At 37.7% G+C, this 18,538-nt stretch overlaps 1 protein-coding gene across 2 annotated transcripts in view; it reads left to right on the top strand.

Moving 5' to 3' along the window:
* The first annotated feature begins 283 nt into the window (after nt 1-283).
* myo7aa (myosin VIIAa) overlaps nt 284-18,538 on the top strand; it is a 52,687-nt gene continuing 34,432 nt past the window's right edge. For both annotated transcript variants that reach the window (XM_069190081.1, XM_015341432.2), the window contains exons 1-4: nt 284-493; nt 5,252-5,340; nt 16,309-16,422; nt 16,900-17,052. In XM_069190081.1, the coding sequence (XP_069046182.1) occupies nt 5,323-5,340; nt 16,309-16,422; nt 16,900-17,052 (285 nt within the window). In that variant the 5' untranslated portion in view covers nt 284-493; nt 5,252-5,322. The remainder of the gene's footprint in view (nt 494-5,251; nt 5,341-16,308; nt 16,423-16,899; nt 17,053-18,538) is intronic.

Raw genomic sequence — 18,538 nt, 5'->3', positions numbered from 1 at the left:
TTCCCCAGGTCCCCTTGAAGGGTTAATCTGCTGTGAGAAATGGTGGATCATGACAGGGAATTTTCCCTAAAAATCAAATCTAACCCAACTTGAACGGACCACCACAATGAGAACAGGATCTGCAGGGAGGGAGATGGGCAGTAACAGTGTTCTGGTTACTTCTCCAAAGCCCATGGTGTTGAAGCTCTCCTTTAGGGCTTGGTTTGCCTCCTCCCTCCTTGATGACCAGCCGTTTGCCCTAAGCCCTCCCTCCCTGCTGTGAGAGGGATCAGTGTCTGTGAATGAAAGCAGCACTGCTGCCTAATCCCTCCAACAGCACACATACTCTACACGGCAACTCCGGTTTTCAGCAGGTGCGTCAGTCAACTTGAAAGAGAGTTTTGCGTTTCAGTCACCTACACCACCAACTGGTGCCTCACTTGTCCCTGCTCTGGACTATTTTCCTGTGGAATAAAGTGGAGCAGAAAGAGCAGGATTCCTGGTTGGTTAAAAGGTAAGCAAAGGGATCCAGAGCTTAACTGCGCTGTTGGTTTCTTAAGGGTTTATTTAAAGCTTCTTAGAGCTAACATTTTTTCCCCTGCAGCATAGCTGGAACCAGACGGTAATGGGCCACTTTAATAAAAGAGACAGACTTTTTAGGAGAGCTTTCTAGATCGTCAAGAGTTAGCACACAATATATATTGAATTTTGAGGTAAAACAATCTGTATCCTGAGTTGTATTAGATGAACCTGAGTTTTTAATGCAAACATTTTAACAGAAGGAAACTAGTTTAGTGATGGCTGCCAAATGACAAATCTGTAGAAATAAAATTCTAATGCACACTTAGAAAATTATACTTTTTTTAGCAAACAAAAAGCTACCACACGCCCTAAAATGAAGACTTTTTTGAAGCTGGTGAAATGGCACACTGATACTTCTTTCTTGTTGTTATTAGTGCCAGAGAGATTAAGCACTTGACCTTATTGGTCATTCATTAATGGCATATCCTTTGACAAGATACAATAAATCTACAGGAGCAGTGAACTGAAAGAGTGAGACAAGACACGAGAAGGGCATTTTATGTCAGTGTTTGTAAGAATTCTAGCTAGTCTAGAGGATGAGCACATTGTTTTAAAGTTCAGACTCTGTTCACCGATTGTGACACAGACTTAAATAGTCTTGAACAGCAGACAGTTACATAACCTTATACATAACTAATGCTGGTTTGTTTTTGTAGTATCACTCTATAACCTGTGTTTCATAACTTTTTCAATTGGATTTTCAGGGGTAAATCCAGTCTGAGATCTGTCCCTAAGAAACCATGATGTAACACATTGCATTGATAGTCTTAATGGATGCCAAAACTGAGCTGACATGCAGTTACAGCAGACGATAGATTCTAGTACTGTGGAGGTTCAAAGATATTTACATTTTTTCCTTAAGCCATTACCGAGCTGTAGTAATGATTAACTTATGTTCCACACTTTTTTTGCATTGTAATCTAATAAGTGAAGTGAAAGCAAACCAACAGAGCTCCTTACTAAACTGTGTTCTTCATCCCCACTTTTAATTTTTCCATAATTTACAGTTGCCTCGGAACCAGCCTTCAATAACCAGTGATACACAGGCTGCCCTGAAATCATTATATGCAGGAAATTTGTTGAGGGAAACATGTCTGTTATGAATACTAACTACATTGCTGACACGCAGCTCCTGCTGGGTTTTGTGTTGTAAGCTGCACATTCTTGTGGACAGGATTTTTCTGACTTTATAAGGCAGGCTGGTGATTCGTCCATTGCAAGGACTTGTCTTTAAAATGAGCCACTTTGATTCCCAGGCCTTACAAGGTGTCTTCTATTGTACCTCTCTGACCTGGAGTGCAGTTGATAAGCAGCTCACACTTGGTCTCAGCAAGGCACACAAGGATATAAAAGGCATTGCTCTGCAAAAGAGCATAAGTATTAGATGCACCTGCAACTTTTAATTCCAGTATCTGAAACATCTTCTGTAAGGGCTGTGATTGGTACTGTAGTTTTATTAATGTTGCATATTCGCAATATGAAATACCATTGCTGAGAACACAGATTGGCATTATTATGACTTTTTTGGGGTGCATATAATTTTGTCTGCTTCCCTCCTCAAAAGCATGTGATAGACATTATTAATCAGCAAACTGAAAGAATTTTAGAGGCTGTGATCTTAGGGGCTAATAGGATTGCCACATATGGATTGCTAACACACATGGGGGCATGACTTAGTGTTATTTAATAAATCATTTTATAGAGTTGGTAGGGTGTATTGTAGCAGCAAAGGTTATATAAAGTTGGCGTTTTCAATCTACAGCTGCAATGATGGTCAATGCATGCTCACATTTTGGTCCATTGTCACTCATTTTGATATGTACAGTATGAGGACAGTACACTGAACCGGCCTAACCAGCTGTGCTCTATGAAGGCTTTTTATGCTAAACTCTTATATCAGCTATAACCAGGTTTACTAGTAGTTGTGTAGTACTAGTAGACCATACGTAGTATGAATTGCAAGTAAGTCATGTAGGTAGAACAATTTTGTGAGATGACGAGGGTCAAATCATCCGCAACAGTAACTTTCGGAAGCCGAAGAACAAAGTGAAATGATTATCCCCCTTGACATCCCAACTCAGGTCTGTGGTTATCTGCCTGACCAGACCTACAGGAAGAGAATGGCAAGGCAATATCAACTTTCCAGATGCAGCTCTCATGTTTTATTGTTTCATGCCCCTCCTGCTGTAATTAGGTATTTAAATATTCATGGTAAAATGTGTAGCTGCCACAGACAATATTCAGGGTGCCCGGTACACAGTGTCTTCCCTCAGTTAACAGCTTGTTATAACTGATTTGTTCTTATCATCTCATCCCTTGTATGCCTGCTGTGTATTTATAATGATTTGCACTGCTCACTTTATCATACTTCATACTTTACTGCACTGTGGCAGGCTAGAAGTGATGTGTTGAACAGATTGTTTCTTGTGCCCTCCAAAGCATTTCAGCAGCAAGGCTTAGAATCTTCTAGACTAGAGTTTCCAGTTTCCAGTTTTCTCATATGCTGATATGATATTTTTTCCCCCCACAAATGTAACACATCATCTTTTTTCATTCATTTGCTCATACCAGTCACTGGAAATAGTGTTGCAGAAGTCTCCAGTTGAATTTAATTTTACATTATGTCACACAGTTTTGAAAATCAATATGCTTGTATATGGTGACATCACAACCTATTTAGATAGATATATATTTTTTAATGAATTAGCAGCGATATTGGTGAATACAAGGTTTTGACCTCAAAAAATTACATTTACATTGCACCTGTCTTCATATTAGGAAGTTAAACAAAATAAAGGGCACAACTGTAGTTTCAGGAGATATAGTGAGTAAGGAAATGTGTAGAGTTTCATCCAAGATTGTATTTTCATGTGGAGTGAGCACTACTTCAGATTGTATCTTTTAATAAGATCAGATTGAGGTATTTTCTATTGTTTCAGCACAAAAGGTGTGAGAGAGAACTCCACTGCCCAAACAATTGAAATGTATTTATATTCACACATTTACAATCATCATTTTAAACCATTTTTGGTTGCTGTTAAATATTTTTAATATACAGTGTACTGCAGCACTGCTATGAAGAAATTCATGTAGCCATTGAACAGTTTGAACTGCCCATTGATAATTAATAAGGACCGCAGTGCATATACTGTACATCGTAGCTTGACTGAATGACCCTGCAGTTTTAAAGCAGTCCTGGAAAGGTCAACACATCCATGGGCTGCTAATTAGCTTGTGCTGTTTGCAAGGATTACATCCTAGCCCAGGGCAGCGTGGGCTCTCATGTGATTGAGATCGAAGCACAGGCTGGCCGAAGAGTCACCACGTGTCCTGGGAGCAGTTGAGTACTAGGAGTAGGCCGTTCCTGGTCAAAACCACTTACAGGATCTTCTTCTGTACGATGTGTTGGCTTCATAGCTGTGCTGTTTGTAAAAAAGTATTGTCACTTCTCTGGCCTCTAAATCTCTTTTCTATATTTCAACCACTTTTGTGCAAGCTAAAGACTATAAGGTTTAGTCTTTTCTGAAAGACGTTTAGGTAACAAGTATAAATCCTTAACCACCCCCATAAGCAGAGAGCCTGTGCCCAGAGCTATGTGCACACCTAGCATTCACCCTTATATAGTCTGTAAATGTTATATGAATTGTGCTTTAAAGTCATGTATAATAATAATTTACATTAACTATCTTCTGTTCGTTTTTTTTAGACATTCTGTAATCACCAGTTTCTGAAACTAATTTTTTAAACAACAGTTTAATTGCGTTAAAGTGGTGATCTAGACTAACTTGAGTAAATTGGGCCACAGTGAAGGCATAACATAACTTTATTGCATTAGGAATTCATCTTTTCACATACCCCAGCTTGCTCTCCATGAGCTTGCTCTCAGAGACAGAGAGAAGCTTGGGATCAGAGCACAGGGTCAGCCATTGTACAGCACCCCTGGAGTAGTTGGGATTAAGGGCCTTGCTTAGGGGCCCAACAGAGTAGGATTCCTCTGCCAGCTGCAGGATTTGAACGGGCAACCTTCCAGCCACAGGTGCAGAACCTTAGCCACAGAGCCACTGCTCTGCCTGGGACAGTAACTGCATATATACTCCACCAAATGTAATGATTGGGATGACTCTTCTCCAGTATCCCTTTGTTAACAATCCAAGTGTGTTCTGTGGCAAATCCCACTAAAGAAGGTGAGTGATTTTAGAAAGACCCATATACAGCACAGCTATGGTCAAGAGCCTCTATACTGATTTTCAATAACTATAATTAAAAAAAGACATCTTTTTTGTAAGCTTCTGTAAACAATTAATGACTGAAATATGCTTTTTTAAATAATATATTTACATTAATTATGTTGAATAATTGGTTTAAAATGGTGTTTAATTTACTTATTTTGCACATACTGTTATGTGATACTGCTTATTGACCTGTTATTTCCCAAAAGATTATCTGTAGGAGTCTGGCGTTAACTTTTCCTCACAGTTCCTGAGGAAGATCCACGGGTACCTTTGTGTTCTGGTGTGTCCAGAGAGCCCTGTAAGGTTTCTGCACTGTGTGTTTGATCAAGTGCACACCAGCAGGCTGCTTTCTTCTCTAAATCCATTAAGTCATATGACTGCCTGCCGGATCAAGGAACCAGACTCTGGCTTTGTGTTTCACAACAGTGTGGCCCTTTGCTTTTTTTTCCTTCTTGTAGTTTTTGGAGCTTCTCCTTTCCAAGAGAGCCTTCACATGGTGACTTCTGATGTCAAGTATTAACCTGAAGCCATGGTCATTCTGCAGCAGGTAAGGGACTAGTTTCCTGCTTGTGAGGGTTTTGGCCTAGAGTGCTGTAAGACGTTTCAAGGCATGAAGCATATTATTTAAAAAAAAATAAAGTACATCCTTATTGCAGCACACGTTTGCAAAATTTATTTGAAAGTTCATTAGCATTAGAAGCAAATGTTCCTGTTAAAATCTAGCAAATCTAGCAAAAGCATTTGTCTAATATAACTGTACAGTATAAGTGTGATCTTACGATGTGAGTCTTTTCTCAAATATTTTATGTTACATATACATTTCCATCTCTTGGTTGTAAACTTAATAAACTGTTTTATGGATACATAGAAAAATTGTGTAGGGTAGTGTGTTTGCTTAATTCTGTGGCAATGCAAGGATGCTTCAGTGAAATTGTTAAATAAAAGAGTTTCAGTTTCTTTGCTCTGTCAACATCACGCCAAACTAGAAGTCTCCTGTCAGTCCATTAAACCTAACTTTCAACTTTGTAGATCATAGTGATTTTAAGTGAGGAATATTGCCACCTGAAGATTATGCTGTTGACCAGTTAGTGTCCGCCAGTGGCAATTTAAGGAGAAAATCCACTCCCTCTGTCATAAAAGAGGGTCAGCATGTGTTGGGATTTCATTCTGGTACTTTGGGAGGGGGGCAATAAAATAATCTTTTTAAGTCAGCACTTCAGAAGAGGCATCACACAGCACAAACTAAAATAGATGTCTGACTTCACAAAGACCTTTGCCATGTCTCCAGACACACAGCTAGAAAGACCCAGTGACCCAGAATAGAAGCTCATCCCACGGAAGAGGAGACTAAAGGCTAGTATTATCCCTAATCAGATCAGAGTGCAGTTCATTTTAACATGACTTGGAAAGACAGGCTGATGGATTCTGATAGTCCATGTCACATCGACAGGTTTCCATTCAGCCTCTTTTATTCTATTTATTCTTGCTTTGTCTGAACTGTGTGTACACATCTCTTGAGTTACAAATACAACCTTTTACAATTCCCATGATGGTCTGTGCTACCTGTTTTCATGGTCATTGTTGTGGCTCCACGTCCTGAAAACCCAGACCTTTCTGTATGATTTCCTGTCGGACATTTCTTCTTTTACCAGAAATGTGTTTTTTACTAAAGAGTTTTAGTAACAGGGAGTAACAGAAACAACAGAAAGGAGTGACCACCATTTCTGACACCAGCCAGGATCACCTCCACAGACATGTGTGGAGTTCACAGTAAGGCTGTCAGAGAATTGAGGTCACTTTTAAAGAAAAGTCTAATCATGAAGAGTGACTAAGAAAGAACTCTGATGCATACCTCATCACTGAAACTGATGAATAAAGCAGATAAAGCCAAGTATTTTAGATCAGTAAGATAGTTGTTACCCAGGATTGTTAAAAATGGTGTGGGTATCATTTCACCCCATAACCTGTAGATCATATTTTGAGCTTTATTATACCTGACATTTCTAAATAAATTGTTGGTACACTGATTATAGCGAGGTTGGTGGCTTTGAAAATTCACAAACCATTTAAAAAGTGAGCCCATTCAGCTTATTGGTTGACAGAAACGGCAGCAGTTCGTCTTGTTGGAGTTGGATGAGCCAGGCCTAGCTCATCAACCTTTGTAAGCTGCTAATTGGCACCGACACCTCATCCTTTCAGCACACAGATGACAAGAGAACCATTTTTCTGAAACCATTTTTCAGACATTTTTTTGCTTCGACATATCTGGGGCATGTGCTTTTCCCCTGTTGATCTTCCTCATCCTCCTGCTGAAACTGAAGGCGTGGTGGCCCAAGGTTGCACGACAGGAAGTAGGCCGAAGGCTGTAAGGACAACTGTTTGCTTTCTTAGCGCGCAAGCTACTGACCTGAAGGAATCCTTTGTATGAAATGCAGTTGGCATGGCTTTAAATACAGAGACAGGAGAGCAGGATAGGACTGAGTGTTCGGCAGAAACAGGCAAAGAAATACAAAAGCTGAGTCTGGAATCCACTCAAATTAAGGTAATTGTTTTTAAATGTACTAGCTTGTAATGTAGGTTTTGGTAAAGACAGGACAAACTGTGTGAGTGACCCACACAGCTTCTTTTTCTTCCTTAAAATGAATATATATTATAGAAGTAAATGGAAAAATATCGTTCTAACATAAAAAAAACATAATAATATGTAGATGGAGAGCTAAATTACTGCAATTCAAGAAATTATAGTGTTATATATTCACTGTTAGATCTGAGCAATAAACTGTATGTTTTAATATTTCAGATTATGTCAAAATATATATTTCAGATTCTACAATATTCTGTAATATTGACCATTGACCACTGGGATATTTGACCATTTTGTAAGGCAAACAAGTTTTATTTGGGGGGTGATCTTTAAATACTGCAGATTTGAATACTGTATGGTGTAGAAATCAGAAGATATGTAATCTGATTTGACTGGTCTAGACTTCTCCTTTACTAAAATGCAATTTAAAAATAATCCTTAATGACACTTCCATAACCAGGTCTATCATATTTTCAATGACTAATCCAACAAATGTACTTAGAATGGGTATACTTTCATGTTTATGTATGTGGAAACAGGCAAGGAAACTGGAAAAAAAGACTGAATACTCTGCAGTAAATACATTGCTTTCCAGTTGATGTATAAAGCCAAGATGAACTTAGGTTTATACTGTAACTCTGTGAGAATTTTTGTAATTCAAGTTTTCTTTATTTTCTTCCTAATGGGCACCTTTGAAAAATTAAATCATTTTCTGTTGCGAACTGAAACTGTAGTTGCAGTAAAACATGATTGTACTGTAGGTACAATTGAGCTATTGATAGTATAGTTATTTTTGAAGTTAAATGCAAGTACTGTAACTTATTTTACCTGCACTCTACAGGTTAGCTAGATGTATATTGCTGGACACTCTCACCATTCAGTTAGGTAGCTTCACTGTCAATTATTTCAATAAGCTTCTGACATCCTGTAACTAAAACAAACCCTGCTTCCTTAGGCATGATGAAGAATAAAAAGATTCTGCAGTTTTTTCTGCAAAATATTCTTAACAATTTATTGTTGATAAACTGAAGTAGAAAGAAATTATTATTAGAAATGGAAAATGTGCCTAATAATAAAAGTTTTAAAACTTTAAAGCAGCTAATGTGTGGGGAAAAAAAGAGGTCTGCTATTGAAGCAAAATTTTGTCCAAGATAATCTTTACACACAGCCCCTCCTTACACAGAGGCAGAAACATATTAGCATATCAAGCTGCCTCAAATCAGCTGCTTTTATTATCTGTGAGACGTTTTAATAGTATGGTAAATTGTGTGGAAATAAAATGATTCACGACGTCTATGAAGTGGTGTTGAAGTGTCAAATGCCACCGGTACAGGCCTCTATGACACACTGGTGACATTTGACTTCTCTTCCAATCTAAATGCTAATGGCTTGTTCGTTTTCCACCATAGATTGCATGATCCTAAATTAAATTTTAGCAAAGTATTTCTGCTAGCCTTACTAACGTCAAACTAGAAGCAATTTTTTTGTTCTTAAAAAGAATCATCTGAAATGTATTTTAAATCCTATTTTGGAGCAAGATGCAGGCAACCAATTTAATTAATTTAGTTATGGATGTGAGGAAAATGGAGAAATCATTTCCACTTATGAGCCAGTCCAGAAGACGTGGACACTGTAACATGATACTTTTGATTGCATTAAACAGTTCTTTGGAAAATGGTCTGATTTAAGACATACAGCAAATGCAATAAAATCAATCTCAGCATGGGCTTTTGGAACACAATTACTATATATGAATTGGCTTCATTACTCTGCTCTCCTCCCCACTGATAGCTGGTGTGTGGTGAGCGTTCTGGTGCACTATGGCTGCCGTCGCATCATCCAGGTGGATGCTGCACACTGGTGGTGGTGGAGGGGAGTCCCCATTATGTGTAAAGCGCTTTGAGTGGAGTGTCCAGAAAAGCACTATATAAGTGTAAGCAATTATTATTATTATTTTTATATCCACTCCTTCTTATACTGTATGTACTCCTTCTTATTCAGTAAGAACAGTGTCACGTCCTATACTCGTGCTGACCATTTTAATAAGGAGGTTCAGGAGAGACTGTGAAAAGGGCTTCTCAGTCACATGAATAATTAAAATCTTGTTATTTTGCTTCCTCGGTATCATTTTGAATATTCTGCTTTCTAGAAATTGAACCCTTTGAGGGAACCCTGTCTGTGCAGTGCAATTTAAAACCCCTTGAACAAAAAGAAGACAAAACATGCACAGCAAGTCAGACCATGACCAAGGATAAAATTATGGCATATAATCCTCATTAATTACTATGTTCGGCAATTACATTCCTTTTAGATATACATGGAGGAAAAGTGGTACAGTATGTGTAGTGTTCTCATGGAATTTCCTACATTACGTAAAGATGGCATTTAAGTGCGTCAATATGAATGAAGTTGAACTGGGAAATCTGCATGATGTGAGGCACAGTAAGAGAAGTGTTTCCATTGATAAAGCTGCATTTGGAAAGTGTGATGGCTGTCCTTATACACCAGCACAGAAATAGAAGCTTTTTATGTCTATTGGATTGTGGTTTGAATGAGTTAATGAATATTTGTAATATTTACAGTACTGCAAAGTTGTTTTGTGTATTGAGATCACGGTATGATTAGATACGTTTTTGAGCTGTCCAAGGACTCCCAATGCAAAGAAGCTAACGTGCATAAGTCATGCAATACATAGTGACTAATAAAAATTGTATGTTGACCCTGAAAAATTAAATAAACACAACATCATGTGGCTTATTGGAGCCTTAAAAAGAGAGGCGGAGTTTGTCCTTTCAAGAAAAGAAGATTAACCTTTGTCTGTGCACTTAATTACAAACATAACTAAACAGAAACTAGATATTGAGTTACTTCTTTAATTACATTTTTATGGAATTTTTGTAGTATTCAGGAATGGCAGTAACTACTTTCAGGTTGAGTACAAGTGCACTGTGGAAGACCTCTAATCTCACTGTGTTCAACACCCACAAAGGTAACAGACCGATCGCCCTGGTATGTGAATATTTCTCCTGTTTAAAGAGAAGGGTGGAACACATTAAATCAAATACTAGGGAAAACAGTTTGTTGATATGGCTGTCTCAGAACTGATATACTGTAGCTGTCATTGTTGCCAGAGAAAAATACATAAACTTCTTTTCTTAACACAAAAGCCCTTTACGTTGCCCACTTATTGATGTCTTTTTCCAGAATTATGCTCATACATATTGAGACATTATGAAAAAACACAGATTTACTCTCCCTTCAAACAGTCTGAAGACTTTAGATCAAATAAACTATATAAATGAACAAGCAGAGGTTTCCAGGCTAAAAAGAAAACTTGCTCTTTTCCTCCTTCTCTTCAGAATGAGAAGTACTGTATCTTCTGCTGTTTTTGTTTCTTGTGAGGCCTACACATGCACACACAATTCATCACTCTAACATTATCAAAAATAAATGCACAAGAGGAGGCTGTTCAGCCTGTGTTACTCATCTACTTTGATTTTTTTCCTGAGTGCTCTTCTCTTCTGTTGTTCTTATTTTGTATTTGAATGTATGCGTAACATATCCTGCTGGTTTGTCTTTTTGCGCAATTACCAGTTGGTGTTAAAAAACAGTGTTGTGTTGCAGCTTGCCATTTCTAAATCCTGGTTAACATTAAATTGAAAGCGTTGGTCGCTCAAAATGTTTTAGGTGTTCTCTCAATGGGCTGTTAAAATGCATTCCTTTCTGTTCAGAAGGATGAATAACAATGTTGCGTGAACCCTGAACTGTTAATAACACAACGACGTACCACCAGGGGGCAGTCTGTAATCAGTATGCTGTGAAGTACCCTGTAACTCACTTTGCTTTACAGTAAAAAGGGGAGAATCTTTTTTTATTTGTACCTAAGTCACTTCTGCAAGTGTTTGTAATTAACACATTATTGTGTATCTTTTTACAGTATTGCATATTGTTCATTTACACAGCAGTATTTTACAGTTGTGTTCTCTGAGAAAAAACATTTATCCCTGTCCTTTTCATTAGGCAAAATAAAAACAATGCACTCATCTTTCCCGTCAGAAAGATGTTCTATAATTAAGTCCTTGTTCATTTGTGAGAAAGTGTCATTCAGAATATTATCTTATGGTGTTTCTTAAAACCCGACAACATGAAAACATGCAGACAAACATAAGCCACACATGCAGCCCTGTCGCTGAGGTATCAACGAGGCACTTTCTCAATTATTTAATGGCTGATTGTGAGAGCCCTTGCTCATGCTTCACCTGATAGTCTTGAGTCTTTCCTGGAGGGATTGGTTTTCTGTCTGACACCTGTGCATCACATCCCCCATAGTTACACTGGTCCTTCAACAAGCCCCAGCTCTGAGATGACACATGAACTGGCAACACAGACCTTCACCCTCACTAGACAAGACCTAAAGATACTGTAGATAAGCTTTAATCTAAGGTCATTTAATACTTTTTTGTAACTTGCCAATACATTACAAATAAAGCTATTTCTGTCCTTCCATTAAATATTACTGTCTTGTAATGGTTCTCTAATACAAAAATGTAAATACTGTTGTATCAGTCGTAAAGCAAATGACCTGAACTGCTTCCTTAAGCAGAGGAGTATTTAGCTAATTGTCCTGCAGTAAATATAGTGTTCTAGTACATTGTTTCCCAAACCTAGTCCTGGGGATCCAAGTATCTCCTGGTTTGTGTTCCACAATTGGCTCTCAATTAAATAATTGTACCCGTATTTTTCTTAAAATGGTTTAGTATGAACTATTGTTTCCAGTTCCCAAACACGTAGAACACTGCCTTTTAACCATTGTGTTTCTTTGTGAGGTATTGTGTTTCCAGCAAATTCCCAGCCTTTGATTAGAATAAAAACTTATATCCAAAAAACCATGGATTCAAATCAGGATTCGTTTAAAAAAAGTGCTCCTTATATGGACTATTTGAACTGAGGTCATTTCTAGGATTTTTTGCAATCTAAAGAATTAAAACACTGTAGGATTTATTTTAAGTATTGAGGCTGAGGGGAATTAAGTTAAAAATATGTTATTGTCCTTTTATGTCAGACCACAGCAGTTTAGAATTTATGCTGGCTGACACTAACAATGCAACTTTATTGATCCTTTGGATTGCTTGTTTTATTCTGTCAGGACACACAATTTACTGCTGAGGGCTTGGGCCTTCAGTGCCTGAAGCATAGCCATAAATCCAAGCTCAATTGCATACAAATGGCTGCATTTCATGAGTGGCTGACACTGGGAAGTAAGGAATTGAGAATTAATTGTAGCCACTTTTGCTTTGTCAGTAAGATACTATTATGAGAGATGTGTTCACAATGACACTACGAATGAAAAGGTACAGACAGCAAGTATTACTTTCCAGTTACATTTCTTTTAAAAACACTATGCAGTGATTGTGAAATTAGGTATTTATAATCCAAAAATGAGAAATTATTTTAAATTGAAATGTCACATAATTTACTTATATGCCTAAACTGTAAATTTGAATTCAAATGCATAGGAAAAGCTAAGAGATGGGACTCTGTTTTGAGTTTAACGAGAATGCAGAAGGTAGGAAAGCTGCAAATGAAACATAGTAAAGACTGACTTGAGTCCAGAGGTTGTTAATTAAAACCAGCTTGGCTAAGCCTGTTTTGGGCATCTTAAAAAAATATGATCTGGAATTAGTTTTATTCCTACATTAGCATCTGCTCTGAAATGCATGTCTCAGAGGTACTGTAGGTAAAGATAACAGAATATGGACCAATGATTATACACCCCTCAGGGCACATACAGTACTGTAGTTAAGTCTGGTAGCTGCAGCTGCACATACAGTATGAGATCCTGAAGTTCATGAATTAAACGACAAATCGAATGTGGAATCTCCTGTGCTACACTCCCTATTTTCTTCCTGCTGTTGAAACAAAGACTTTAAAGAAACAAAATACAATAAATTATTTAATTACTGTTGCTAGGGATAGTGTGCTGCTTTAAGGAATGGCAGCTGTGCTTTGGTGTAGGATTCTCATTGCTGCTGTATTGATTTGCTGATGGGGATATTAAGTTAATTAAAAAGCTGTATATTTCAAGGGAATGCCCACCCTGCTTTTGTCAAGCTGTAGGTAACCCATAAAGGGTTTGTCTGTGTGGGTGTGCTTAAGGCTCCCATCTAAGCTTTCCTGGGGGATGATTGTTCAAGGCCAGACAGTGAGCTCCAGCCAGAAACCAGACCTGTGCCCAGATTCTGTTTCTTCTCACACCACTGAGGAGCTGGTCTAGGGTGATTCACCTTCTGCAAGTCTGTTCCGATGATCTGTGGTATTTGACCTTTGAAGACCGCAATTCAAACAGTAGCTTAATTTCTTTTTCTGCCTTTGGGGTCTGGGGATTTTTTTTCGCTGTATTTGTTGCATTTATTTAAAAATAAGTAGGATATTTTTGGAGCTCCTGTAGAACCCTGGACTGTTTTTCAAAGGATAGTTCAAGTAGCGCATCTTCTGTGATTAGAGGGAAACTGCTCTGCTGGGGACAGCTCTCAAGCAAGGCGTTGTTTTTTTTTTTCCTGGAGTTTTAATGGAAGCAAAGCTGGGATTTAAGGATGTACAACCAGTGTAACCAAGGGAACGTATATGAGAAAGACCAAGGAAAATGGGCGCTCTTTCGGAATGTCAACACAGTGTTCAAACAGAGCACTCTGTTACCGGTAGGAGTGATTTCTCTGGATTATTGGAAGTAATACTGAAATGCAGATTTGGCTGTTCACTGGAGTGTAATGTGGATTTAATTATTCCAATTCGATTCTTATTTTGACAGGGGTCCAGTTTCATTGTAGTGCTTGAGTTAAATGCAAATTATGACCCTGCTAACCACATACAGTATTTCAACCTACAGTACTTACAAAGCAAACACCAATACGGTAATAAAATATTATTAGTTATTATTATTATTAGTTTTTCATAGTGCATATGTCCATGCTGAAATCAGCTTTAGTAGTTTTGTTTTTTTAACAATACTTCAACTAAGATTAATTTATTTGCATACTGTATATATCATATCTCTATACATCTTCTTGTTCACGGGCTTTAAATCAAACAAAAATTCAGTTCAATTAGAAAACATCTGTACTGTAAATGCAACAGTCATGAAGAGAAGGGTATAGAAAAATTACGTTACTTGGCTTAATTTATGATATGGTATCACAAGACTATAAAATGTATTTTCTTAAGTGAATTAAATCTGCATTTGTGCATGACTGCTTTGGAAATATAAGGTCTAGACTGTGCATGGTTTCTAGAAAGTCTTTGCTGGATTACAATGAACAACTGAGAGAGATGTGCTATTACCCACTGGTTACACATATGTGAGTCTGAACAGAATGAGTTTCTCGCACAGAAACTGAAGATTTTACTTACAGTGAAATGATCACTATTTAATACTGCTGCACGAGAGTTAGAGCTCAGTTAAACTTACTCAGATGAACTATACCCTTCCCCACACAGACAATGAGTATAGGACATAGAAAGCACTACTCTGTCCTTTAGAAAACTTGCCTTCAGTATGACCTGGATGAGTAATGTGATCGTTAAACTGTCCTTTTGTAACCGATGATCAAATGATCCCAGGATTACTTCATTCATGCTTCTTCGAATCCAACTTAAATAAACTTGGCAGTGCCTTCTAATTGTCACCATCCTCTCATTACTTTATTAGTAGATTGCTGTCAGTCAATATGAAGAACAATATTTAATTTTAACAAGGTTTTACTAGGAATAACGCTGGCTGGAAAAGTATTTGCTACCTTATAAGTGATTTACCAAAAATGCTGTTTTCAAAATTTAGCATCAGGATTTAAAACAAAATTTAGTAGTGAAAGTGGTTTTATGTAGTGATTACGATTCCTAATGTTGTCCCATTCCAAAGAAGAGAAAGGTCAGCGGGATTTACAGGATCAGAACGTTTCTGAAAAAAAAGGAAGACAGGATTTTTGCAGGGAATGCTGTTTGAATACCACGCTAGAGTCACAGTGGAGGTTTAATGAGTGTGGACTGTTTCTGAATTGACTCATTTTTGCCAGGAACGCAATTTTCTTAGCCCAGCAAAGAAATAGAGAGCATTAATAGTTTAGGCTGATGGTTGATTCTTAAGGGGACGTTAAATCAAGTTCACAGTTGTATGGTGGCAAGCTTATCCTTTTCAGAAGGCTTTTATTTAAGTTCCACCCGAACAATTGATTCTCAAATTGCAAGAAGTAGGCATTCACGGAAATGTGAGTGCTTGGACTGAGATCTGATTAAGAAATTAAAAAACAGAGAATAGAGATAAGGGGCTCTCTGAGGTGATGTAATTAGTGGAGAACAGGGATCTGTAATAGTACCCCTGCTCTTACTAATTTATAAAAATGAAAATTCTGGTATACTTGGTAAACTAGATGATGATACCAAAATAGGAGAATTAGCTGGTTGAAGCAGCAAAATAAAATTAATGACTGGACAAATACCTGCCAGCTGACTTTAAATGTAAAGACTCTGAAGGAATTGGACATTTTTAGTCTTGAACAGAGAACATTCCACGAGGACCTAAATACAAGTACTGAATCCTCAAATGCATTGATAAATTTAACCCAGTGGATTTCTTCAGAACAAAAAGTGCAACATCAAAAAGACAACAGAAGTAGAAGCTTTGTGTAAATATTTTTAAACTGGAGAACAGGAGGCACTTTTTTTTACTCAAAGGGTTGTGAGACAAGCTATCAGCCATGTTGTTGAGACAAATGTTTCAGTTCTTGGATCAACTAACTACTAACTACCAAATGGGCTAGATGGGGCAATGGCCTTCTCTCATCGGTAACCTTTGTTATGTTCTTATTGGTAAACCATTTTAAAGACTGCATCAGATTCTTTATAAGGCAGAGTAGATGACAGACTGTTTCATTTCAGGGGGATTATGTGTGGCTGGACCTCAAAACTGGGCGGGAATTTGATGTTCCTGTTGGAGCTGTGGTCAAGTTGTGTGACTCTGGCCAGATACAAGTGCTGGATGATGAAGGCAATGTGAGTATTGCACAGAAAATACTGCAGGACCTCAGCTCTTCTCTGTAAGGACATACTGAGAACCTACAGTATAAGTCTGTTCTTGATGCCAGATGAAAGTTGTACAGACTAAACTGAATCCAAAACTCTGGGCAGTAAAAAAGTATTAAGTTAATTTTGTTTGATCCTAAATGTGATGAATCATTTATAATATAAAAGCCTAATTGCGAATGAAGAGAGAGTGATGAAAATTAAATGTTTACTTATTACAGTATGTACATTTCTATCAATAATTAATACAATACTAATAACAGTATTATAATAAAAATATCTGAAAATCTTTTCAGAAAACACTTTTAATTCAGTGTTGATATTTATTGTTATCACCTGAAATAACTTGTCATCTATAAGAGTAATGTGCAGATGAATTAATGATTAATAAATTCCCAACTGAAGCAATGTGCTAAAAGTGTGGACTGATTTTTTATTGACTCTCAGGAGCACTGGATTTCACCTCAGAATGCCACCAACATTAAGCCCATGCACCCCACTTCTATCCATGGCGTGGAGGACATGATCCGACTGGGGGACCTCAATGAGGCTGGGATACTCCGCAACCTGCTCATCCGGTACAGAGATCACCTCATCTATGTGAGTCCCTTAATACAGCTTCAGGAGTGGAGCTTAACTTTAACCCATTCTGGCGTCTGAGAGCTAACAGACTGATTAGCCTCTGTATAAAAGTATCAGGGTGACTTTGCAATGTTTTAGATTCTGTGTGCTGTTATAACAGTTTGACTGCAAACTTCAATAGTCTGGTTAGATCCTAACAAGTGCAAGAGAAGATGAATATGTACAGTATAAAATGTTTGGCGTGACTCATCTAACTAAGGGAATGAGTCTGGACAGACTGCCTAAACCCGCTCACTAGTATGAGGCTTGAGCTGGGGAGTTTTCTGTAAGGATGTAGATGGGGAGGTGAGGGGGAATGAAAGAGAGATATGCAAAAGGAAGTCCTGAGTGCGAGGCTTATATGCATAGGCAAGGGGAAGTGTGTGAAATTAGGATCTAATCCTACCACCGAATGTCCATTATAATTTATGTTAAATTTCCATGCAGAGAAAGGAAAGTAGTGCTGTACTCGCCCATCATATAAAAAATATACTCTTTTTATCTCTGTTGAGATCCTTGATGACAATCATGACTGAAATGTCAGAAACTTTCTCAAGAATTGTAATCTAGATTAATAAATTGAATTTGCAGAGTACTGCGTTAACTGTTGTGCTATTTCTTCCCACAATGTATGTGATATTCAGTCATATTATGCACATGCGGTCACTTGTGTGACCATTCTGGTCGCCCGGGTGGCTCAAGAGGTAGGAAAAAAAAATGTCAATACCATCTCCTTTACCATAGTCAAACCTTTCAATATTTTGTTTTACACTACGTACTGAACATAAAAATTCCAAAAGCTTAAGAGTTTTAATGTTTACTTCTAATATGCTCTCTGAAAAATTCAAATAGGTCCTTTGTAGTTACAAAATGTTCCCCAGAGAACCTCTGTTTATGGATCACCTTTATCAAAAGCAGCATTGTTTTGGTGGGGTTCCACAAATAAATGATCCTGTAAACTGAAATACAGATACAGTACTTGCATATCTTTCCTCTTTTCTTCCGATTCAACCTTGTGTTCTATTCTTTTCTGTCTGAAGACTAACTGTGGAGGAAGGGTAAGTATCAAAATATTCTGCATGGGTAGCCATCCATCAAATTCTGTGAAGGGTACACCATTACAAGATGAGTGGATCACCTAACTGACACTGATACACCAGCCATTGTCCTACTAATATCTGATACACAGACCGCCTGCCTCTGCTGTTCATCTCATGTCATTCCTCCAGTTAACAAGCTGTGTGACTCACAACTGTGCAACTGCGGTGCAAGTCAAGGATATGCAAACCATTGGCTAGAAAGTTATTCTGTTTTTTGTTATTTTTTATATTAACATTTCTTTTTTGTTGCACTCATAAGGAAGGCTTTTTTTCTCATGTCAAGCATATTTGTCTTGTCCGGCTGTTTGCTGTACAAATGTTTACGGTATCTACACCTGAAATATACTATAATGCACACATTGTAA

This window comes from Lepisosteus oculatus, chromosome 5 (genome assembly GCF_040954835.1).
Source record: "Lepisosteus oculatus isolate fLepOcu1 chromosome 5, fLepOcu1.hap2, whole genome shotgun sequence".
In the NCBI taxonomy this organism is placed as follows: Eukaryota; Metazoa; Chordata; class Actinopteri; order Semionotiformes; family Lepisosteidae; genus Lepisosteus; species Lepisosteus oculatus.
Note: the sequence above shows the minus strand (reverse complement) of the source record. Positions and strands in the feature narration are given on the sequence as shown.